Source organism: Lacerta agilis, chromosome 7 (genome assembly GCF_009819535.1).
Source record: "Lacerta agilis isolate rLacAgi1 chromosome 7, rLacAgi1.pri, whole genome shotgun sequence".
Classification (NCBI taxonomy): domain Eukaryota; kingdom Metazoa; phylum Chordata; class Lepidosauria; order Squamata; family Lacertidae; genus Lacerta; species Lacerta agilis.
The window spans coordinates 67,130,190-67,155,933 of record NC_046318.1 but is presented as its reverse complement, the minus strand read 5'-3'; the positions used below and the strand labels follow the sequence as shown (position 1 = coordinate 67,155,933).

At 41.7% G+C, this 25,744-nt stretch overlaps 1 protein-coding gene across 2 annotated transcripts in view; it reads left to right on the top strand.

Annotated features, from left to right (window-relative positions):
- Window positions 1-25,744, top strand: part of ANGPT1 (angiopoietin 1) — a 140,923-nt gene that overhangs the window by 97,049 nt on the left and 18,130 nt on the right. For both annotated transcript variants that reach the window (XM_033155746.1, XM_033155745.1), the window contains 3 exons: window positions 4,695-4,822; window positions 8,211-8,312; window positions 18,400-18,569. In XM_033155746.1, the coding sequence (XP_033011637.1) occupies window positions 4,695-4,822; window positions 8,211-8,312; window positions 18,400-18,569 (400 nt within the window). The remainder of the gene's footprint in view (window positions 1-4,694; window positions 4,823-8,210; window positions 8,313-18,399; window positions 18,570-25,744) is intronic.

The window sequence follows — 25,744 nt, the reverse complement described above, 5'->3', positions numbered from 1 at the left end:
TTTCATGTTTAACTGTGAATCCTACTGATGTCTGCAGCATGGGTAGCCATTGTGATGCACTTCAGATTTTGTGGATGATTAGCTGTGCTGCCTTGGGCTGATGGGAGTTGTAGTCACCAAATTCTGGATTGCACCACATTGGCTATGCTGGTCTCACAGATTTACTGCTAGGTAAGTGTCTTAAAGAAGTATATCCCAAATTTCTAAATAAATAAAAAATTGTCCAGTAGCACCTTAGAGACCAACTAAGTTTGTTCTGGGTATAAGCTTTTGTGTGCATGCACACTTCTTATCTGAAGAAGTGTGCATGCACATGAAAGCTTATACCCAGAACAAACTTAGTTGGTCTCTAAGGTGCTACTGGACAATTTTTTATTTAATTTGACTGCATCAGACCAACACGGCTACCTACCTGAATCTAAATCTCTAAAAGCTGCTTGTTAACTAGTAACCAAAATGATCAAGGGACTGGAGCAACGTTCCTAGAGGAGGAAAGGGTTACAATGTTGGGGGGGGGGTTCAGTTGGGGGGGAGCAAGTAAAGGAAGATACTGTAGAATAGAGGTGTACAAGGGCAGTGGCGGGAAGATAATTCTTGGCACAGAAGTCATTTCATTTGGATACAAGAGAACATAGTTCAATCCTGGAGTAATTACAAATTGGAACTTTGCCAGTAAGGCAAAGGTTTTCCTTTGCTCACACAAAAAAGAGAAAGAAAGAGGAAATGCAGCAGTCTTTAAGGAACACAATTGCTTGGCAGCTCAGTTTTCATGCCAGTTTTATTTTGGGGGAAAGGCACCTGTAAGGGAATTATTCTTCCATCATAGCATGCTGAGATTCCTGATTTGATGTAAAAACAAAAGGAACGGAGTTATCAAGCATGTATTTCATTTTCTTCATGCAGTCCTTCTTCACAATAAAACATTCCTGCCATTTTTTCCTATTGTTTAGTAATACAATCAGAGGCAGAAATTCAACAGATAGAGAATATGCGTGGTTGTAATTGAACCACCTGTTGAATTTCTGTGTGTACTAAACTTGTTTTTAAAAATATTGTTATTTATTCTTTCATAAACAGATAAGTACATATACAGATTTGTAAGAAAAATCAACTAATAAATATTTAAAATAGTAGGGGGGGGGGTATGAGGACAATCAATGACTACCCTGCTGGAGAAACAATATTCTGTTGCCATGAATTAAAACTCCCCACCCCCCAGAAATTCAGCAAGTAGAGAATGTGTGTGATTGTAAACAAAACAAAACAACTCTACCTGTTAGATTCCTGCCTGCAAGTGCTTTTGGGTGGTAGTGACTTACAGGAAACAAAACATCTACCATAAAAATAGCAGGATTCTTCCTTGGATAGCGATCACAGCATGCAATACACTCCAGTTGGAATGATAGAATTTGGTGACATCTGTTGATCAGATCAGCTGCTGGAATTTGTATTTGGCCTAGGTTACAAAACAACCTGCCCACCTAGCAGTTCGAAAGCACGTCAAAGTGCAAGTAGATAAATAGGTACCACTCCGGCGGGAAGGTAAACGGCATTTCCGTGCACTGCTCTGGTTCGCCAGAACCGGCTTAGTCATGCTGGCCACATGACCTGGAAGCTGTACGCCGGCTCCCTCAGCCTATAGAGTGAGATGAGCGCCCTGCAACCCCAGAGTCGTTCACGACTGGACCTAACGGTCTGGGGTCCCTTTACCTTTACGTTTACAAAACAATTGTTTTAGATAAAGTTCTTCTAGGTAAGGTTCAATATGCTGGCTTTGATTTTTAATACCTGGGACCAGCATATCACAGGGAGCTTCTCATAGAAGCCTTCTTGCTCAGCAAGACTGGGGCTGTTCCGGGTTCTGCCTTTTCTCTTTATCATAGCTTCAAGGCAACTGGCAAGCTTTTATAGCCTTAGCGTGTTATTTAGTGGAATTTGCTTCCCAGAGGAAGATAAAATCTTTTTTATCTGAGCAATCTTTCAGCAACCCAGACTGATGATAACATATGAATGAAGCCAACAGCACCCTATTTTATTGTTCCGATTTCTCATTCTATTTTCCCACTGTTTGACTTCTAAGCTGCCTTGATTTTTCTCTCAAGATAAACAGCCTAAAACAATAAACCCTGGGCCTCATCCATTGGGCTGTGCTAGGAACTCAAAAGAAAAGTGAGGTGAAGAAGGCAGCAAATGGATGTTTTCCTTGATAATAAAAGGGAGAGAGTATGTGCTAATCTGGCAATGTAGCAGTAGCTCTGTTGCCTTTTCCCTCTCTAAGTGTAACAAAAGAAGTTAAGATTCCTCCGTAAAACTTTTACTGCTGCTACTATTTAACATTTATATAGTGCCAACAGATTGTGAGTCACGAATCCTGCCATTAATAGGTAATGTGAGTTTTATGAATCGTAGCATAACTTAAACATAGGGCTTCCACCTTCGTTTGTCAGCAGATACTGTGTGCTTCAAACAGGCATGTTGGCAGGATAGGGAAGCTTCCTCCATCAAACCTGTAGCTGTTTATTTCTGTCTGTTAATTTACTGCATGAGTAGGCAAACTAAGGCCCGGGGGCCAGTTCTGGCCCAGTCACCTTCTAAATCCGGCCCGCGGACGGTCCGGGAATAAGCGTGTTTTTACATGTGTAGAATGTGTGCTTTTATTTAAAATGCATCTCTGGGTTATTTGTGGGTATAGGAATTCGTTCTTCTTTTTTTCAAAATATAGTCCGGTCCCCCCACAAGGTCTGAGGGACAGTGGACCGGCCCCCTGCTGAAAAAGTTTGCTGACCCCTGATTTACTGTATCATTTGCTGGAGAGGTCTGTACCTTGCTGAAGGCCTTCTCAGTAACAACAACAGCAGCAGCAACAACAACAACAACAACAACAATTTATTACTTATACCCCACCCATCTGGCTAGGCCACCCAAGCCACTCTGAGCGGCTCCCAACAAAATATTAAAAACATGAAGAAACATGAGACATTAAAAACTTCCCTAAACAGGGCTGCCTTCAGATGTTTTCTAAAAGTCAGATAGTTGTTTATTTTCTTGACATCCAATGGGAGGGTATTCCACAGGATGGGCGCCACTACCGAGAAGGCCCTCTGCCTGGTTCCTTGTAACCTCACTTCTCACAAAATAGAAAATTCTTTCCAGTAGCACCTTAGAGACCAGCTGAGTTTGTTCTTGGTATGAGCTTTCGTGTGCATGCACACTTCTTCAGATACACTGAAACAGAAGCCACCAGATCCTTAAATATAGTGAGGGAGTGGGGAGGGGTATTACTCAGAGGGTGGTGGGAATGGGTGATCAGCTGATAGGTGTGGAAAACCTGTTGACGACTCTTAATGGCTGCAATTAGTCTTGCAGGGAAAGGCAAGGGGTGAGATGGCTAAAGATAGCTTTGTTAAGTATTTCCCTCACAGTGAGGGAACCACCTGAAGGCCCTTGGAGTAGCAGGGTTATTGTCCTCACTTCCCCATGAGGTCCAGGTAGCATCAACACTCCCCATCTCTTTAGGCACCAGGTGAGGACTTGCCTCTCTGCAGGGCTTATCACTGGAGTCTCAAGTGCCTTTTGTGGCTACGAATGCTTCTGCCCAGTTTAGGCTAATTCACCAACTGCAACTTGGGATGGATCTACACTGACCTGTTGAACATTATTTCCCCCTATTGGAACAATATTACAGTATATATTTTGTCCTAAAACGTCACAGGGCATACTTGTTAATCATACTTTTTTTTACCTTTGGTTCCCCCCCCCCGTCAAATGTAAGTAATACCTGGCCACAGTGGCGTAGCAAGGGAGGGGCGATAGGGGCGGGTTGCCCCAGGTTCCAGGGGAGGGGGTGACACTCAGCGGTCCCTCCCACCACTCCCCAAGCCGAGCCCCGCTGCCCAGCACCCCGTCCGTGCTGCTTTACCAATGGCTGGGGCAGCCCCATGAGCCGCCACTCACTCAGCGGATCACTCAGTCGCTGCAGGAGCAGGAGCGCTGGCCCGCAAATGCGCAGTCCATCCCGACATGTGTTGTGACATCACGACGCATGTGTCAGGACGCTCCGCTCCCAGGGGGGAGACTCCACACGGCATTTGCCGCCCCAGGTGGCCAAGAGGCTGCCTCCGCCCCTGCCTGGCCACGCCATTTCCCAAAAGGCTGCTGGTGGTCACTGGTTGCTGTGCTCCGCCATCTGGTCTCACATTTTAATTCTTCCTCTCTCCCTCCGCTTCCTTTGTTATCTGCCTCTTGAATACTATGGGAAGGGGGAGAGGCGGAATTTGAATGCAGTAAAAAAAAGGGCAAAACAGTACCTAGGGACATATGAGCAGTGTTGCACCAATGTAGCAGCATAAAACAATTAAAAATTAAGCTTTATGAACGTAAAAAGTAGGATGCCATGTGTCCATCTACATTACCAACAGCGTTCCTTAACCCTTCCTTAACGTTAAAAACCACAAGTGTAGATCTTCCCTTGGACCAGGATAACCTAGACTCAGTTGCTCATGCTATGGTATCACTCTGCTTGTCACTGCCTCTAATTTTCGTATATTGTATTGATCTATTTATGAAAGTATTTTCACGTCACCGCATTGTAAAATATCAGAGCAACCATTAACAAAAAATACACCATTAGAAATAACGCTGCAATGCGGCTGTGACTGCTGATGTCAACACCATAGTCATTTTCTGTTTTTCAGTTGTACTAAAGAATACAAAAAGAGAAGATGACAGGCCATTCAGGGACTGTGCTGACGCATACCAAGCTGGCTTCAACAAAAGTGGCGTCTACACTATTTATGTTAATAACATATCAGAACCTAAAAAGGTAAATAATTTTTTGTGGTTTTTTTTTAACTGTTTCAGTAGATACTCTGCAGAGCTCAAGAGTTGGCCTTTTGTAATCTGGGTATCATATCTCTAAATTCTAATGCTGTGAGATAGGATGCACCCCTGGCCCCTCTCTTCAGTTTCTGCAGGAAGGGATTTAAAAGCACGTGTCTGCCTAACAGGAACTTTGAAATTGTGCAGTAATAAGGTAAGTTGCAATATTGTGCCTTAAAAACACCATGATACAAAGACGTCTAAAGAAACAAGCAAGAAAATGGATGTCCCATCAGTGATCCACTTCATTGGTAAATCCAATTACCAGAGGCGGAGAAGAAAGAGTTTTGGGTGCAGCCACCTATGTGCCACAATGACTTCTTCTGACCAGTCCATCATTAGGGATGTAAGAAGGCATCCTTTTTCGTTTTGCCACATATTAGTCACATGTAGCATTCTTTCCATTCAGCTACTGTTTGCCTTTGGCCGAAGATAACATCATTTGTGTTGCTGTACCGATCATAGTTACTGGATTTATTTCTTTTCCAGACATGGGATAGAAAAAGTGGTGTGTTTGTGTGTGTGACATTTCCCACTCCTGTTTCCATTTTCGGTGGAATTCTATCAGATGACATATGAATGGAACTGGCAGCATCTAAAATAAAGTTGAGAGTTATGGTATATTTTAATCCTCAAACAACAACAAAAGCACATGCTTCGATAGGGCGGTTGTAAATTTGATATATCTCTTATCAGTTTAGGGAGTTTCATTTCATTAGAATCCACTGCATTGTGATGATTCAGGTTATATTCCATCCACTATCAAGCAAATAATAAAAAAGCAGAGCAATTCAAGTTCTTATTTCGTGTGTGTGTGTGTGTGTGTGTGTATTCAAGTTTCGACCTCAAAACATGTTAAAGGTGTTTAATAGCTGAGTGCCTCGACCTCGTCTGGGACATGAGCCAGTTGAGGACATTTGTTGGCTCAGATAGTGGTAAGCTAAAATTTATAATCAGCCTGCCATTCCTGTTAATGTGGCAGGTGTTCCCTTCCATTGCTATGGAGAAGACCAGACCACACAGTGAATAATTTAGTGCTGCAAATCCCTCTGTCATTGTCTGATTCCTCGTTTTTAATTTGCTACATTACTCAGAACAGTAAAACTCCCCAACCTGTTTAGGAAAAGATTTTTTAAAAAATAAATAAATAAATAAAAATACACTTCAAGAAGTTTCCTTTATGTGTGGGTGTGCTTATATATCTCCTCCAGCCATGCCCTCCCCACAGCTGCCATATGGAAACATAAGCCTACAGACTGGCGTATGATGATTTGATTTGCAAAAAAAGTAGCCACTGTGTTTCTGGGAGCTTGATGCGAGTGTTAAATAAGATACATGAATTGCTTTTTAAAAGGCGGCTATAAATCAAAGACCAATGAAGCCACATGGTGCAGATAAATGCACTCAAATGTCATTGTGGGAGGAAGCAGAGAGCCAAATTGTTTTTCTCTAAGCAAAAGCACTTCTTTAGATTTTTTTTCTTTTTTTGATCTTCCCTCCTCAAATAAGGCTTGCATTTGGCCGGGGGGTGGGGGGAGGAGACATTGTACGATCCCCTTCCTCTGATACAAAATGCAGGGTTCTTGGCTGCATAAAGCAGAATGGAAGTTCATTCAGTAGTGGGAACCGCGTAACACCAGAATGCACAATACCCCTTGGAGTGAAAGGCATGGAATTGATTCAGCTAAGGATAAAATAGCATCCTTTGGACAATTATGAAGGAAACAGTTGAAAGGAATTGGGTAGTGACCCCCGTGTGATCAGGCCATGTCCACCGTTATGTTACCAACCAGTGTCATGAGGTCCGCTTCCTTCTATGTTCCTGCGTGAGAATGCCGAGACCTGCACTGAATTCATAACAACTTTTGTTAAAATCATGCTGTAAACACCAGCGGAGCATGTAGCTCTGCTAAGAGATCACATTGAAAGGAACTCTGAAATACTTTCAACCATTCTGGAGCATGTGCATCTGAGTATGAACATTTATAAGGAAATTGCTTCAAGTAAGAAGAGTGGGCAAAAACTGAAATGCCACTGAACAGGGTTTTTCATTTTTTTTCCTCCTTGGAAAGGGCTGAGAATATTTTGACTAACTTGTTTCCTAAAAACCATGTAAGTTATACAATCAGTGAAAGCTCCTATTGGCATAGGAATGCACCCATTTTTTAATATGAGGCCCGGCATCTCACATAAAAGATGTGCAGTATAAAGCACACAGTGGTGTGGATCCTTCATGCACCTGCAGGAACATGGAAGCCACTGCCCAACCCTTCCCACATGTGGCCAGCGGTGGTTGTGTGGGTCTCTTCCACCTAAGTGTTACACTCTCTCAGCTGAGGCTAGAAAGAATTGTGCTATAAATCTCATCCATGTGGATGTTTCAACCAGACAGATACCAAAGCTGTGTTAGATAGCACCTGAAGGAAACAGCTCTAACAGAGCTGCTGGTGTGTGGAAAGAGGGCCTTACTTACAGGTGAAACTCAAAAAATTAGAATATCATGGAAAGATTCATTTATTTCAGAACCTTGAAAGGTGAGACTAATATATGAGATAGACTCATGACATGCAAAGCGAGATATGTCAAGCCTTTATTTGTTATAATTGTGATGATTATGGCATACAGCTGTTGAGAACCCCAAATTCACAATTTCAACTTTGGGGTTCTCATCAGCTGTACGCCATAATCATCACAATTATAACAAGCAAAGGCTTGACTTATCTCGCTTTGCATGTCATGAGTCTATCTCATATATTAAACTCCAGTAGCTAATGAAAACAATTGCTTACATAAATGGACTTTTCCACAATATTCTAATTTTTCGAGTTTCTCCTGTACATAGTTAAAAGCATGTGGACAGAGGCGTATTGAGGACCTTGCAAGTGGTGCAGCACCTTCTCAAAGTGTGGTAAGTGCTTGTCTGTCTTCAGGAAGGAGGCGTGAGGGCTCTGACCGGGTCAGAGGATAGTGTAACTCAAACTATTTTCAAGGCTTGTTTTCCCTCTGCCAGGCTTAGCTTGGCTCCACTGCTAGTGGAGTTTGGATCTGGTGTAACTTATTCCAGTTCGCTTTGTGCCAGCTTCTTGTGTATACGATTGCTCCCTGGGTCTCTGAGATTGAGAAATCCACCCTCCATGTTCAGTAACCCTCCCCCCCTTTTAAAAAAGAATCTAGGCATTTAAAAAATGGGTTACTAACTAATTTGCTTTTTTTTTTTGCAAAGCTTTCTGAAGATTCAGATCGGCCACTGCAGGAGGCAGGAAGCTGATCTGGATATATCAAGGGCCCAGATCAGCACAGTGAATCTTACGAGTGTATCTTCTTGTGCCTAGGTTTTTTGTAACATGGAGACTGCAGGAGGAGGCTGGACAGTCATACAACACCGAGAAGATGGGAGTCTAGATTTCCAAAAAAGCTGGAAAGAATACAAGATGGTAAGCTGGGGGGGGGAGTTACTTACAGGAATTCTATCCCTAGAATCCATGGGGATACTGCTATATCATTCTTATTTTGAAGCGGACACTGTGTTGAGAGCTTGTGCTGGGAATGTGGCCTTTAAACAGGAAATCCAGAAGAACCATGTGACTCAAGCCTCATATAGCCATCTAAAGACCCCTTTCTTGATTTGATTTAATGTGAATCATACTTCTTAGAGCTTCTCTGCACAGAAACTCCTCATGCCTCGCAGATTTTGGGATGTATCTGTTGCCTTTGTCTATGCTTTTTATTCCTAACCCCAAGAGGATGTGTCGCATTCAGCATGAATAATAAAATTAACCTTGGGTGAGATCCAAACTCCCTTGTGAACAAGGGGAAATGACTTCTGCCCAATAATGGGAGCTTCTCATGTAGTGAGGGAGATTTGTCTCTGAAAGGGAACACGGGGAAATGACTAGTATTTTAAAGGAGAAAGCTGGTTTGGATCACGGTCACTGTTCTGAGGAAAACTGCTATACTTGATACCTTGCCCTAGACCAGGGTTTCCCAAACTTGGATCTCCAGCTGTTTCTGGACTACAACTCCCATCATCCCTAGCTAGCAGAACCAGTGGTCAGGGACGGTGGGGATTGTAGTCCAAAAACAGCTGGAGACCCTAGATTATTCCTTTTAAAAAAAACATAGCACAAATTATGTATTAAATTTGAGGTGGGGGATCAACAGATGTTCAGTATTTTAAACCTGGGGATGGATAATCAGATGGTGAAGAGCATCTTTTCTCTATAGCCCTCTCAAGGATCATCTTTCAAATATAATTCAGGCATTTTTTTTTTTCATTTCTGCTTTTGCAGATAGAGGTCTCGAGAATGACTAATTTATTTAAGAAATACAGAGACTGAAATCTTCCCAGCTGTAATCAAAGCATTATGTTTTTATCCTACAAAACCCATAAAAGCTTATGTTACTCCAGAGTCAGACACATTGTTGACTCCAGCATTAAAACTTGGAGAGACACCTTGCTGGGATGCTCTCAGATGGAGCTGCTATTTGAACTTGTGAACATAGGTGTTCTTTTCCAAGTGGGTAGTAACTGCAGCCCATTGAATGTTCCAGTCCAACCTGAAGGAAGCAGTTCGCGTTCAAGGGAAGAGTATATGTTAAAGGCAAGAGTTCAGGGTCAAGGTAGGACCATGGACAGCTCCAAGAGCAGCTCAGGCTGTAGACAGACTGACAGGAGCAGGCTCAAATGTTGATTCAGCATCAGCCACCCTTAGACTGACACTAAAATGGGGCTGTTGCTCAGTCCAGCAGACTTCCTCTGCCTCTGGCAGGTAAATGCACTTTGCCTGCTTTAGCAGCCATTGGCTCCACTATCACTGATGAGACTGAGGTTATGATGTGGTTTCTCTATGAGAATGAATCATCAGACTCTAAGGACACCTGCATTCCTTCTGCTAGCTGTGCAATATTGGCATGATGGGAAGTAGGCTTGTCTGGATTCAGTGCAGAAGGTATTTTCCTCTTCCATTCTATGGAAGTCCATTCTATGTCAGTTTCACTGGTGTTCTCAGTTATAGATCTGTTATGTCCTTTTTTTTGCAGGCTTTCCCAAATTAACAGAAACAAAGTTCACATGTAAATTGTATGAACTTTGTATTCATTTACCCATAAAATATGCATTTTCAATACATTCCTTTTCATCCTAACATACACATATTGTGTGCTTACTAATGTTTTTAAAATGTGCGCCTTTTGAGACCACTACTGCAGAGCAAAATCCAAAGAAGTGGATAATCCAACTCATAGTTGTGTTCTACTGTGCAAGACAACTCAGAAATGCTAAACTGGGTTGCTCCTCTTTTTTTTTAAAGGACATAATGAATTTCTACACCACTCTTATTCTTATTCAGTCACCTCTTCTGAACTCCTGTTCTGAAGTCAATAGATGGTGGTAGTTAACACTGATTTGGGCTTTTCTGTTCTGCATTTAATCCCAGAGATAAAGGGACGGCTATTTAAATAGTTGGGTTTTTTGTTCCATTATGAAAGTATTTATATATTGCCATTTGTACACTATAACATCAGGGTGGTGTACAAAAATAATTCACAATGTATCAGTACAAAACAGTACAAAACAACCATTAAAATGACTGGCCGGGGGGTGGGGGATTAAACAACTGCATAGGCCGTCAGCATTTTAAAAAAAAGTCTTCAAGAGATGCCTGAAAGTCAAAACTGATTATGCTTGCTGAATCTCTGCTGGAAGACTGTTCCACAGCATGGGGCTAGTGTCACTAAATGCCCAAATGTAATTGAAGACTGTTGGGTTTCTGGAACACAAGGAACAACTTGACAGCACTTCTCCATATGATCCTGTGACAAATGAAATTAGCTTTCCTTGTGACCTCCAGAGGGTGCCAGGGTATAGAGAAGCTTCAGGACTTTCTGAAGGATGCCAGGGTACACCACAAGGCTAAAACTAGAAGACATAATGTCAAGCGACTTATTAAATTAGGAAGAAATTGTTCCTGATTAAATATTTTCCTTTTTTTTCAAATGAGGTGTTGACTACATTTTTTAAAGGCTTTGTGTTTTCAGAGTTAGTCATGCCTACTTCACTGTTTCCATTCTGCTCTCACTACTAATGATTTTGTTGTTGTTGTTGTTGAAAACCACTTTTACATGCATTTGTCAAACAAAAAACATTTTGGCTTAGCTTGAAGGGTATGTTTTTGATCAAAATAAATATTCCACATTTTTAAACTACTCATGCTATTGATTTTACGGTTCTTTGTTAATTTAAATACAGCTACTTTAGATTATTTCAGTTCCTTGTTTCTGGCATGTGGCTTAGTTAACTAGGTTAAGGATGTGCATTATATTCAGATGAGTTCCAAACCATAGCAGGGTACTTTGGTGGGACTGAGGATTTCTAGAGGTGAAGGCAGATCTCTGTGGGGTGGTATGAGTTGAACAGGGACCCCTGAAACACTTTGTGGTGCCTCAGCAATCTAGACATGAAAGGGAAAAAAATGCTGCAGACAGGCACCTTCTGAAAGCAAAATTAAATGCCTCTAAACCTACAATATATGAAAAAGGCCAGGGTGGATTATGAGAAATCGGAGAGTAGTGGCTCAGTTATCAAGAGGCCAGGTATGTGCCATGCTTCACCAAACTGTCTGCAGCTGGGTGAAAGGAGAAGGTTGAGTGGTATGGATGGACAAGATCAGAGGAAGAAACTTGCTGTGCCAAAAATCATGTAACCAGAAGCTGAGACACTTCCACCCCACGCAGTTCAGCAAACCTATTAGATAAAACCACAAGCCGCCACATGCATTCTTGTTTAATTAATTTATAGCCATTTCTCAGCTACTGAACAAAAAGCTGATTACACTTTCTTTGCCTGAGCTTGTGGTAAAAAGAGTCCGCTATCCTCCTTTTGTGAATGTTACTGGATAACATCTGTTTGGGGAATTGTGTTGACGTACGGCTATATATCTGTTTGGTTCGGCTGAGTACAGCATTTCTAGGCATGCTGTAATAAATGCTACCCATGTATTATTTAAATAATACCCATATGGCAGCCTTCCCTAGTCAGAAAGGACAAGGAGAGTTCAACTCCAGCGAAAAGAGTTGTTTCATAATGCATAATGCTTGGCTGCATTGTGTATAAATTCTGTTGGGGAAATTATAGCCCCTTTCAGAAGATTTGCTCATGCATTGCAGAAGGGTGTACCACTTAGCCTTGCCCCAGACATTACATATTCCAGCTTCACCATACCACACAAACATCTAAAGTGCAGAACCCTGAAATATCAGGTTCCCAGATGTGTGGATACACAGGAAAAAATGGAAGTAGGGTGAAGCACAAATCCACTAACACTCACCATCCAAACAGGAGAGGGGAAATTGCATAGGAAGACCTCCCTCCCCTACTCTGGGCAGCCTATCCAGAAGCATACCATGACTGACGACATCAAAAAGCCTTCAAGGGAATCAGCAGTGTTGAACTCTCTCACCCCTTTCTTGGCAAAAGTAATCTCACAGGGTGACTAAGGCAGTGTCAGTTCCAAAATCAGGCCTAAAGCCCCACTGAAATGGATCTGGAAAATCCCATTTTATTTCAGAGAACCTGGAGCTAGTTAATGACCATTCACTGAAACACAAAATAGGAGTTTCCCTTGCTCCTATTTTGTGGGGGGAACTCCTATATTCAAAAAAAGACCAGAAATGTTCCTGTTAAGTATTTTGCCAGAAGAAATTAAAAAAAACAACAAAAAGAGTACTATGTATGTATGGCATAACAGCAGCAAGAATGCTAGTGGCCAGAAACTGGAAAAATAAAGTCGCACCAACTATAGCTGATTGGCAAAACCTAATGATAGAATACTTGCAACTAGCCAAAACAACGGGTAAAATAAGAAGACAGATGACTCAAGAAGTATGGAAAGATTGGAGGATATTTAAAGAATATTTAGCGAATAATGGTATAAATGGTGTCCTAATGGCAGATGTAGACTGAACCTTTAAATAAGCAAATAGAAACTGAAAGAGAGAAAAAATATGAATAATAAATGGAAATTATAACTGTACGCTATATCGATACAATATTACAAAATGCAATGAGGATAATTGGAAGTACGAGAATGTGTGTGTGTAAGTGTAGATAGTAGTTATGTATGTAAACATTTATATTTGAAGATGTAAATATATGTGATGTATATGCTTATTTTGTGTGATTTTAAACAATAAAGAATTTAATTATTCTAAAAAGAAAAAGAAAAAAAGAAACACAAAATAGGAGGTCAAAGCACATAGGATTCCCAATCAGCCTCCTACTTAAGTACTGGCCCAGGCATAGGCAAACTCAGACCTCCAGATGTTTAGGGACTGCAATTCCCATCATCCCTGACCACTGGTCCTGTTAGCTAGGCATCATGGGAGTTGTAGGCCAAAAACATCTGGAGGGCCAAGTTTGCCTATGCCTGTACTAGCCAGTGTCAACCCTACTTAACTGCTAAGATAAAATGGGATTGGGTTATTTCAAATGGGATTGTGGCAAGAGGAGATCCCTGCTCTGGTTCTCAAACAGGTCTTTGCTCTCTTCATGCCTCATCTTCCTGGGCGAGAGAAGAGAAAAACCATGGCTGCTTTGTGGTTGTCTGAGATTTGGCTCAGGTGGGTGAGCTAGAAGACAGCCAGTGGGTCTTCTGCAGGCACATGGAGGAGGCATGAGGGTGCACACCATTCATAGCCAAACTATGGAATTTATTACTAGAAGATATAGTGATGGCTGTGAAGGAAACGGGTTGGTTAAAAAGAAATAGAAATATTGTATATGGTTTGGTTTGGGAAACAAGGGGTTAATTAATAATAATAATAATAATAATAATAATAATAATAATAATAATAATATTTATTATTTGTACCCCGCCCATCTGGCTGGATTTCCCCAGCCACTCTGCACGGCTTCCAACAGAAATCAAATACAAAAATATCAAACATTAAAAACTTCCCTAAAAAGGGCTGCCTTCAGGTTTTTGCTATCTCTCTCTCAAGTAAGCATCTCAGGAGGTTTTAGGAAATAATGAGGTAAGGTGTGGATTCTGGGTGGGCCAGTCTACAAACGGGATTCAGACAAAAGTGAACTTCTTTGATGTTTCAGTTACAGGTGGGTAGCCGTGTTGGTCTGCCATAGTCGAAACAAAATAGAAAATTCTTTCCAGTAGCACCTTAGAGACCAACTGAGTTTGTTCTTGGTATCTGAAGAAGTGTGCATGCACACGAAAGCTCATACCAAGAACAAACTCAGTTGGTCTCTAAGGTGCTACTGGAAAGAATTTTCTATTTTCTTTGATGTTTGTGTCTCTTTGTAGTTTGGGATATACAAAGGTATATTTAGCTAGTTACTTGCAATGATTGTCAGACTGGCATGGATCTCAAGAAGAACAATAAATCATGTAGATGACAAGCCAGAGGGAGCTGCAAACTGCCAATAAGGTTTCCAGGACTTTTTATCTTTAAGGCCTTAACTCTCAGCTGTTGGGATGAGTTTAACCTGCTTTTTGTTTTCTGTACTTTGCTCCTCTTGTGGGATTGTGTCTATTATGAAACCAATGAAGCTTAAGCATCAGGGCCCCTAATCCCAGAGGGAGCCCAGAAGTGACTTTAGTCAACATTGCTTTTTAATAATGATGATGATGATGGGTCTGGTAGACGTGATATGAGTTGCACACCTCAAATTGATCGATTTTGTGTTAATCAAAGTTTGAGAATCAGTAGCACAGGTGTTGTAAAGGTTTGGTAATCGGTCTTGAAACAACCCCATTGAAGAAGATAACAGTGGTTACCCAGACCTCTTTGCTGGTTGCAAAGGGGCCCCCATGACCATTCAAGCTTCAGGCCCCCAAAATATAGGTCCACCACTGATTGTGTGCATGTAACTATTCATATGTTTAAAAGAACAACCTTTCTATTTATCCTTTTCATTAGTTTTTAATCTTGGTTCATGAAACCTTGTGGTCTCTATTATTTTAACCACCCACCCTTAACAACCAAACCCCACAGTAGATGTGTTCTTGGGGGAGTTTGTGGCTTTTTGGCGCAGGCAGCCTGGGTGAAACAAAGACTTTGACCTTGTGGTAGCGAAACATTAATCATAAGGGACAGCAAACAGATTTCCCTGGCCTGATCTCCCTTCCTCTGCTTAACCAAAGTATGGATGGAGGTATTATGGCAGATCTCCACAACCTGAATGACTTTAAAAGGGCATTGGACAAATTCACTGGGTATAAGGTTGATTGCTATTCTTACAATTTTGACATTATTGTTGATTCCCCCCTCACAAAACGTTATACATATTGTTTATGGTGTGTGTGGGTTTTTTTTTTACAACCTTGTGAGAAATATCTAAACAGTGGGGTATGCCTGAAAAAAGAAACTGTGCACAGTAATAAAATTATCGCCAGAAATGTTCAAAGACTGCTGCATAAACGTAAAGCTTGAGAATCTTCCCGATTATTCTTTATAGTCCCCGGAAAGGCATGCTTGCTGAGATGGTGGGAGGGGGGTCTGGCTTACCTGACATATTAACTGCTTTCTTCAGTGAGCTATCTGACAAGAGATGAACCCATAGGCTATACTGTCTGTGTCTGGTTTCAATTTGGGGAGAGCGCCTACAAAAAAAAGCCAAAGCTTCCTATGAACATTATCAGACAAAATAAACAACGCAAGACAGAAAATGGTTTAATGACGCTGAAGGAACACAATTCAAATAGGATACCCTTATGAAATTTGCCAAAGGTAATAAATCCCTTTTGCGCCATCCATGGGATTTCCCCCTGTCCCCTTGTTAACATCGAGTCTGCAACTTCTGAGTGGCTCAATTACGAGTCATGCAAGAGGGACACGGGTGGCGCTGTGGTCTAAACCATAGAGCCTAGGGCTTGCCGATCAGAAGGTCGGCGGTTCGAATCCCTGCGATGGGGTGAGCTCCCATTGCTCGGTCCCTGCTCCTGCCAACCTAGCAGTTCGAAAGCACATCAAATTGCAAGTAGATAAATAGGTACCTGCTCCGGTGGGAAGGTAAACGGCGTTTCCGTGCGCTGCTCTGGTTTGCCAGAAGCGGCTTAGTCATGCTGGCCACATGACCCGGAAGCTGTACGCCGGCTCCCTCGGCCAATAAAGCGAGATGAGTGCCACAACCCCAGAGTCGTCCGCGACTGGACCTAATGGTCAGGGGTCCTTTACCTTTTTAAGATCCTTGCAGTTGCTTTCAAAACTCACATAGACACCCTGATCCTTTTTATTATTTTAACTCCACTAATTGCAGCACAATTAAAGGGAAATGTAGATTGGCCTTCCGTGGTTCTTGCTAAGTAGCTGAAACATTAAAAAATGCCATTTGTCTCCAGTTCCCTTTGTCAGGTATCCCTCAGATCAGAACGTCATTGCAGTAACATTTTAACAATTGACCATTGCTATTGGACACGACTGGTTTAATGTAGCCATATCAGTTTCCACCAACACAAAGGGTGGTCTTTATAACTGCAGGCTCATCACATTTGCCCTGTGATGTCCAGGCACGGGACTGACAGGTTTTAGGTTTGTCCTTCTACTTCCCCCGGGAAAACCTGCTGTTTACTGCTGAATCGGAACAAATGTCAGTCAGGTTTTCTGCAGATTGACATTTGTTCCAATTCAGCAGTAAACTGGGGGTTTTCCCGGGCAACAATAAAAACAGGAGAAAAGAAAAACCGGCCAGACTTGTGCCTGGAAATCACGGGGGGGGGGGATGGAAGAAACCATGGGACAAAAGAAAGTGTGGGTGAGCCCTGCTTCTTACGCCTAGCACGCTGGGCAGAGCCAAGGAAAACATCCTCCCCTTTGCAATAAACGAGAGCTGAGTGATGCATTATGTCCTTAGACCCATTAGGGAGCAAAGCCCTCTAAAGTGACGTCCAACAGAGCTGTCCAGGGTCATGTCTTTTCCTCCAGTGCATTCAGCACCAATGCTTGCTGCTTTCCCACTTCAGCTGCACAACCAGGCAGACAATGCCAGTGGCTCTATGGGAAACTCCAGGTGTCCTAAGGGATAAAGGCACCCCACTTAAATGGCAGTGTGCCATTTTGAAACATACCACAAGGGCAATTAGCTGTGTCCCAAATCAATGTTGCCTTTGCTTGCCAGGTTGTTTATTTTATTTCAAGGTCAGCAGGAGCTTAAATATTGCCAATTTGATTGTGGGTGTGCACGCACACGTGTGTGTGTGAGTGTAGAGAGCTGCTGGATGCCCCAACCAGGCCAAAATTATGGGGGGGAAATAACAGTATGTTGTAATTTCAAGAGCCTCATCAAGTGGGCAAAAACATGTGGCTTAATTATAAAGGAATTTATAGATACGGTAATCCTTTTGGCCTGCCATTATGTTTTGGTAGTAGTGGTGTTGTTTTTATTTTATGACACTTTTCTACACAGATGTTCCTAAAGTGGCTCACAACAAAAGTGTAGAACCTATCAGTTTGGAAAACACATGCTGTCTTCTTTCTGTATTTCAAAAGGTCTTTCCTTTTCAATGCCATGTATTAGTAAACAGCTACTTTAGCTGCTAATGCTATCCACCTCTCCCATTCTCTCCTGGGAATTTTTTACCAACTTTTTTTTTTTTGCGTTTTCTAAACGACACGAGTTGCATTCAAACTAAGTTTAGTATTATTATTCCTTTAATTTTATAATAAATAAATTCATTTTAAAATCCTGGAACAATTAATAGCATTAAAGCCATGAAACAAACTCTTTAATAAAATTCCACTTGCATAGGGAGGTATGCAGTGCACTCGTTCCACGAGTGCAAGGATTTATGCTTGTGCAATGGGATTCCCACTCCTCCTGCCGCTGCACATGCCCTGTGTCCTTCTCAAATTTGATCCAGAGGGTTGGGGGAAATTCCAGGGCAAATTTAGGGGGTACAGGAGAAGGAGAGAGTGGAAGTTTCATTGCTCAAGCAGAAATCTTTGTGCTAACAGAATGGGTTGCCTAGCACTACATTGGATACAACCCAGAAATATAGTAATTACCAAAGTAATATAACAAAGTAATTAATAAAGTAGAGTATAAATGTTCTGTCCAGCAGAAGCAAGCGCAAGGTCTACCAAAATCAATTGGAAAATTAGGGTATCATGGCTACCTTAAGCATGACTAACTTTGTCTGGATCAAACCTGATATATTTTAATTCTTTTGCAAAGAGTACATCAGATCCAACCTAAAGCTTGCCATGTTTTAATAAATGAGGGGTTGGGGAAAATAAGCAGTAACTCTATGCCTCGAACACGAGGAAACTTTCATAGCAATCTCATGTCATCATAGTCAACAAACAGTGGCAATAATAAAAGTTGTCAACGAAAACACGAGCTCATATTTCCAAATTGCATCTGACAACTTCAATAATATTGTGGGTATTAGTCAAGTTTCATCACAACTGTGAAAGTTGGTTTCCCTTCAAGTGACAGTTGCTATAGTTTAAGTGTTAAAGAAATGTAAGCAAAGATCAATAAATTGAATATTATCTCTCTCTTTTTTCTAGGGCTTTGGTAGTCCTTCTGGTGAATATTGGCTGGGGAATGAGTTTATCTTTGCAATAACCACTAGTCAAAGACACTATTCTCTAAGGATTGAACTAATGGATTGGGAAGGAAGCCGGGCATATTCACAATACGATAGATTTTACATAGGAAATGAAAAGCAGAATTACAGGTGAGTCCAGATGTTTTTGTCACCGTGTGCATGTAATGAATTAGAAACTCACTAACCAAACAGAGAATTGGAAGGTAGCTTTTAGTAGATGGAATATGGGAAAATATATGAAGCTCATTTACATGGATCAGACTATTCTGTATTGTCTACACTGACTGCCTAGGTACAAACTTATACTTGTTGACATATAAGATATGCATATACTATATATATGTAAATATAAAGTGGTCATGTTTGACATTCTGCTGGTATAACGTTCTAGAGATATTTCCCACAACTACCTATGTTTACTTCAAAGTATGTCTCATTATGTTCAGTGGTGCTTACCCCCAGGTAGGTGTGCAGATTGTGTTCTTGCTAATAAAGAGTTAACTCAAACTTGCACAGTGTGATTTACTGCTGGCTTGCTCCTGACAGTAGGTGTGCAAACAGTTGTAGCCTAAAAGAATTTAAGTGCTTGAATCAGCACTCTGAAATATAGCGACTTTTTTTTTCTTTTCTTTTCTTGCATTCACTGGATATATTGTTGCACCTAAATCATGTCACTGAGCCAATTCCTTGGCTTAAAATATGAATCTTGGGACTCATAATGCTCACCTCATATTTTTTTTTTAAGTTCTGGGTCTTTCTCTGGCTTGGATTGTAATCTGAACCAGAGAAGAACTCCTCCACACCACAAATCTTTCCACCATTCACCTATCTGGCAGCTGATTTTCTGGCACTTGCAGGGAGGCAATGAAAGAAGGAGGTGTCTCTGTCCCCCCCACCCCCACCCCTGGTGTATAAATCATTATTATAGCAGTGACGCAGATGCTAACAGACTGGGAAAGGTAATGTATTCAGGGACCTGCATTTCTGGAAGCTTCCTGTACCTGGTTGCTGCCATGACATTGTTCCCAGTGCTGAAGAAGTGTGCATGCACACGAAAGCTCATACCAAGAACAACCTTAGTTGGTCTCTAAGGTGCTACTGGAAGGATGTTTTTATTTTTTATTTTCTTTTGACTATGGCAGACCAACACGGCTACCTACCTGTAACTCAAAGTATTGAATTTTGACTTAATTATATGCATGTTTTGAAAATACTGGGGGGAAATAATGGTGGTGGGTTTTTTTTTAAGCCATACATACAAGAAAATTCTGCTTACATCAGTTAAAACCCCAAAGATTAACATTTCCCAAGGTAGAAATAAGAGACTAGCTAGTGATCTAATAGCTGAGGTTAAGCTGCAAAGTTCTCTCTGTAACGAAGCTCAGTTTCTTATCTGTTGGAGCCAAGATCCAACAGTGATAGGGGAATCTCATGGACTTGATATACTGGTGCTTGTCTCAGCTTGTCTAGTACAATTTCAAAGTCTGTAAACTCACAAAGTCTTATGGATGACTTTCTATTAACACAAATAAAGGCAAAAGCACCCTGTTTCTCAGCACCCGAATATGGCCTTATCTAGCAAAAGTCAGGCTACATTCAGAAGGACTTTCAGAAGTTCCATTTTTCTAATGTTTCTTTATATGATAATTTCCATGTTTCACACGATGTAAAAGCCACTTCTGGAAAAGTAGCATAATCTAATTCAGCATTTTTTGTTGTTGTTTAGTCGTTTAGTCGTGTCCGACTCTTCGTGACCCCATGGACCAGAGCATGCCAGGCACTCCTGTCTTCCACTGCCTCCCGCAGTTTGGTCAAACTCATGTTAGTTGCTTCGAGAACACTGTCCAACCATCTCGTCCTCTGTCATCCCCTTCTCCTTGTGCCCTCAATCTTTCCCAACATCAGGGTCTTTTCCAGGGAGTCTTCTCTTCTCATGAGGTGGCCAAAGTATTGGAGCCTCAGCTTCAGGATCTGTCCTTCAGTTTAGCAATTATTTCCATGTTATTTGCAGCCAGAAAAAACCCATTTGTTATCCTGTTAACCTGGAAAATCACAGGAGTTCTCAGTTGTAATTTCACATGATGAAATATGAGCCATACTGTTCTTCCCTCCACATCAATCCAAAAGCCACAGTACCATAATGCAAACAGGTAATACAGTGTGAAAGGAAGATTAAAATCCAGAATAGAAGGGCTAGCTTTGTAATCAGGAAAAGCAGAGCAATAACCCCCACGTCTGAATGCATCCATAGTCTCAGGAGGGCACCATTGTGGGCTGGTGCTCCCCCGTCCTGCTTTACTTACTTCTGAGAAGCCCTAAACAAACATTTCAAGTCAAAATGCAAGCTGGCCAGCATGTGTGACTCTACACTTTTCTTTAGATCTATGACTCCACCTATCTCCTAGCCAGGAGGGTGGGGGCAGTTCATCTTTCTCTTTTTTCCACCTGCCTCCTGTGTAGTGGCAGTGGGCTTTAAGGTTTCCAGCCAGGCTTCTACTGTTGCGCATGTGTGCATTTGCGCGAGGGCCCTTCTGAGCTGCCCTAGCCATCTGCCTGAATATAAGAGGACGAGGGAGATGGAGGCACATTTATTTGACCTGCACCAGAACCAGCTAGGGAGGCAGTTTTTAGTTATAGTTTTTAGCACCTCTGTGGGCAGTGAGCGCGGCTGTTGTCAAACCAGTAAGGAAAGGTAAAAGGTAAAGCACCCTTGGATGGTTAAATCCAGTCAAAGGTTGCGGCACTCATCTTGCTTTCAGACAGCTTTCCAGGTCATGTGGCTAGCATGACTAAACCGCTTCTGGCGCAATGGAATGCTGTGATGGAAGCCAGAGTGCACAGAAACTCCCTTTGCCTTCCTGCCACAGCGGTACCTATTTATCTACTTGCACTGCCGTGCTTTCGAACTGCTAGCTTGGCAGGAGCTGGGACAGAGCAATGGGAGCTCACCCCATCATGGGGATTTGAACCGCCGACCTTCTGATCGGCAAACCCAAGAGGCTCAGTGGTTTAGACCACAGCGCCACCTGCATCCCTAATGTCAAACCAGTATCTGTTCAGGGCTGCCCCGAGTTGCCCTGTGACTTATTGTTACATGTTGAGTTATGGTACCTGTTTTTCTTTGGGGGAAAGCACCAGTCCTTGGCATCTTGAGTTAAAATGATCAGGTCACAGGTGAAAATTATCTGACATTGTGGGAAGGCGCAGGCTGGTCAGAGTAGTCAGAAATAATCCTATGTGTCTATTTATATTGTGCCATCATGATACTTTACAAAGTAGCATAAGTCATAGAGTGAGAACTTTGTCCTTTACAGTTAACAGTCTAAATCACTGCTAAAATAATGGTGTGTGTTACCCGTATGCAAATCTCTTCATCTTGGGAGATTTAAGCTTGGCCAATGACCTCCCCCCCCCTCAGTTTTTTTAACCAAACAATGTTGATCATCAAGGCATTAGTGTAGGAACTTGTTACAGCCCCGTGAATAAAAAGTCTCACTTCCCTTGCCAAATCTAGGATGGCTACAGAAGTTGGCTGTGGAACTGAGGAAGGAGCTAAATCTTAAGGCTGGTTGCCAAACAGCTGGCCAACCTACCACAGAGCAGAGCGTGTCTGTGCCTTTGATGGCGCAACTTTCATTGGTTCGCACTGTGCATAGCAAGCCCAAGAAGTGCCTACTGAGCAAAAAAAAATCCACTATTGCTTTTTTTCGCATTGCTAGTTGCCGGTTGCATCTACTCTGAGTATCCCCCCACGGGAAACAGACTCCTTTCAGCCAAGCAAATGATCTTTCTTGCTGATGAAACTATTAACAGCAACAAGGATCCTGTATCCAATATTTCCTGTTAGCAAGAAAACACCGAGCAAGGGTGGACTGCGTTTTCAACTTCCAAATACTACCATTTCCATCAGGAATAATAAGAAACAGCAAAGAAACTGGTTTCCAAGTTGGCCTGGGCATTAGTTCAAGGAAACCTAAAATAGAAAACAGAAAACAAAGTGAAGGAGGTGGGGGGGGGAAGAGCCTTGAGAGGTGGAAGAAGCACTTTGTTTGCATTCAGCACACTAATGCCTTATCAAAGGACAAAATAACGCTGCTCCAACATTTCCTTGCAATCACTGATGTAAGGATTCGGAGGCTATGGAGTGATATATTATGCCTGAGAAAATATGGAAAATCATTTTTCATGCGGCTCTACAAAACACTATAGAAAGTTTTGATTCACCCTGGATCATTCCCAATTGGTGACTTCAGACATGTTCTGCTTATTCTCCTAACTGTTTGTATTTCCTTCTTTCTACTACTTTTTATTAGCCTAAAGGATCTGTGATTTGAAAGCAGTAATGCTGAACACATGTACATTAAAAAAATATCCTCACTTTTCAGAACCACACAGCTTATATATATATATATATATATATATATATATATATATATATTCTGAGAAGGTAGGATAAAATATATCCCAGATGGGTATAAAAAGTGCGAAGGAGCTTAGAGTATTGGCTGATAATAAGTGGCATTTACTAATCAATGCTGAATGATGATCTAATTCCTGAATGTGAACATATCTCATCTGATTTGTATGTTCTTTAATATTACTTTCTGGCAGTATTTGCATGCAGAAATGATTAAACGGGTTATCTCCAAGTATCCTTTTAGACCACAGGGTAACTCTATTCAAGCAAGGGCCGTTTAGATACACATTTTAAATAATGGCAAAATATTCATATTTACATTCCAGGGGCCAAATTAATCTCTTTCTATATCTATATGAGGAAATAAAGAGAGTTAAACAGAAGACTTTGTAATCATGGGGAATGCACATTTGTTTCTGGCATGCCTTGCATATGCTTTTTGAGCTTTCATGTGTGTTTGTTTCAAATTAGAATATTTGGCTGAAACAAATTTTCACATTAGCATTCACATTCATCAGATGTATTTGATTTAAATAGTATACACCAGAACATAAACTTCTCTCTGATTTTGCAAGCAAAATTCAGATGGGAATTTACTAAATAATGTGGCTGGGAGAAAATATGGAGGGGGGGCAATGGCAAGAAGTAGTGTGATGGGAATTAATGAAACAACCAAACAACGTGTTGCACAGAACATGGTGATAGCTTCCTGCCATTACATTCTCCACTCTCAGATATAACGTGGGGGACATTTCACCCATGCCATGAGATTGCCTTCTTGTGCTTTCCCCTGCTTCCAGCCACATCAACAGCCAATAATGGTAACAGAGCTAGGGAAGTGCATAATATTATGATATCACAATGGGAAGGAAGTACTCCAGAACAGCCTAGGTGAGTTTGTTGTCGTTCAGTCGTGTCCGACTCTTCATGACCCCATGGACCAGAGCATGCCAGGCACACCTATCCTTCACTGCCTCTCGCAGTTTGGCCAAACTCATGTTAGTAGCTTCGAGAACACTGTCCAACCATCTCATCCTCTGTCGTCCCCTTCTCCTTGTGCCCTCCATCTTTCCCAACATCAGGGTTAGAACACCCAATTTTCTCCTCCTCTGGTTACAGAACCTCCAAGTTCCCATCAAATAAATCCTAACCTAAATGAGCTCGTTCATGTTGTATGACTTATACCTACTTTAGCACTAAGTAACCATTCTATCAGTGCAGGGATTTGCACCTGTGCAGCAGGACTTTCCTCTCCCTTCTCCTTCTGCTGTGCGCCCCCTAAATCTGTTCAAGGAGTTCCCTCAACACTCCAGAACAGATTTAGGGAGGGCATGAGGCATTCACTGAGAGGGGGAAAGCCCCAATGTGACAACATAAATCCTTGCACTGATGGGACAGTTACTTGGCACAACAAGTCTGAGAGTGTGATAATCAGCTGTAGAACGCAACACATAATAAAGATTTTAGCAGATGTGCTTTATGTACATATTTTGCAAACGTTCTCAACATGGAGATTTATTCCTGCATTCAACAGGCCACCATGACTTCTCGGGAATGACTTGAAATATACCAAAACGTGCAGTAATTTAATCTAGTGCCCATTAGCAAGAGGCCCATTTTGGAACAATGCCGAAGTGCTTTATCAGTTGAGTGACCAAAGTCCGAAGTGGCACTGTGTGAGCTATCTCTGAGCATTAGCAAACGTTAAGAGAAACGTTGTTTGGCTAACTGAAAGCTGACGCTATTGTTCTCGTAAGGTTTGTAAACTCACAGTTGTCGCTTAATCCAATCAAATCCCAATCCATGCAATATGTTGACAGCTAGACAGGACACATTCATTCATCATCCATCAATTTCCACCCTTCACCCGCTTTGTGTTTTTTGTTAAAAGAAAATATAAGAAAGCTGTCATCAATTATCACTAGGCATTTGCAGTAGGTGTGAGCCAAATGCTTCAAAAAAAAAAATTACAGGGTTTGTTTTGTTTATTTTCTTGTTTCTTAGTTAAAGCTTGCCTCCCCATGATCTGTCTGCCTCCACCCCATGTTCCTTAGTTGCACAGAAATTCCTCCTCAAGGTGCAGGGGGAAGAAAGCCTGGGAGAAGGGGTGTGGCCTAGAGAGAGTGTCGGGAAGGGCCAATTCAGAAGCTTGGTGCAATTTTTGCTGGAGATGTCCTGTCACTGATCTACCACAACTCAACAGATGATCATGTCCTGTCGATGCTCTAGTTCAAGACTCCTGCTCTCCTTTCTCATGCTTCTTAATCTTCCTTCTGGACTTGGACAGCCATTCAAATAAAGGATTGTCTTTGGTAAAGCAGGCCATTCCGCATAGCTGTCAACCTTTCCCTTTTTTTGCGGGAAATTCCCTTATTCCAGCCATAGCTGGAATAGGGGGAAGGTTGACAGCCTCCCCGGAAGGGAAGGCAAAAAAAGGGAGGGTTGACAGCTGGGATTCCTGGACATGGTGAGGCAGGAGATTCCACAAACAAGCAATTATGCGAGACTTTTATCTGTATGGAAAACTAAGACCTGCCAAATACCTGATTGCATTAAATCTGCCTGACAATTTGCTGCAAACTGAACCATGCATAAAGCAAACTCATTATTTAGTAGTCTTTATTACTCTGTTTAACAGTAATAACAAGCCCCATGTACCTAATTCCTGATTCTATTTAAAGAGACAGAGTCATAATTCTGAACTGCAGATTTTTTTTTTTTTTTTACAAAGGTCATGACTCTGTTTTTTAAAAGAAGGGAAAAAAAGTGTTCAGGGTTCAGTCTGAACCCTCCTGGCCTGGTCAGTATGGCACCAGCTAACAACTTAAAGTATAAATAGATGACAATGAGTGAACCTTTCACTCATATCTGACTCTAGGAGCCACAA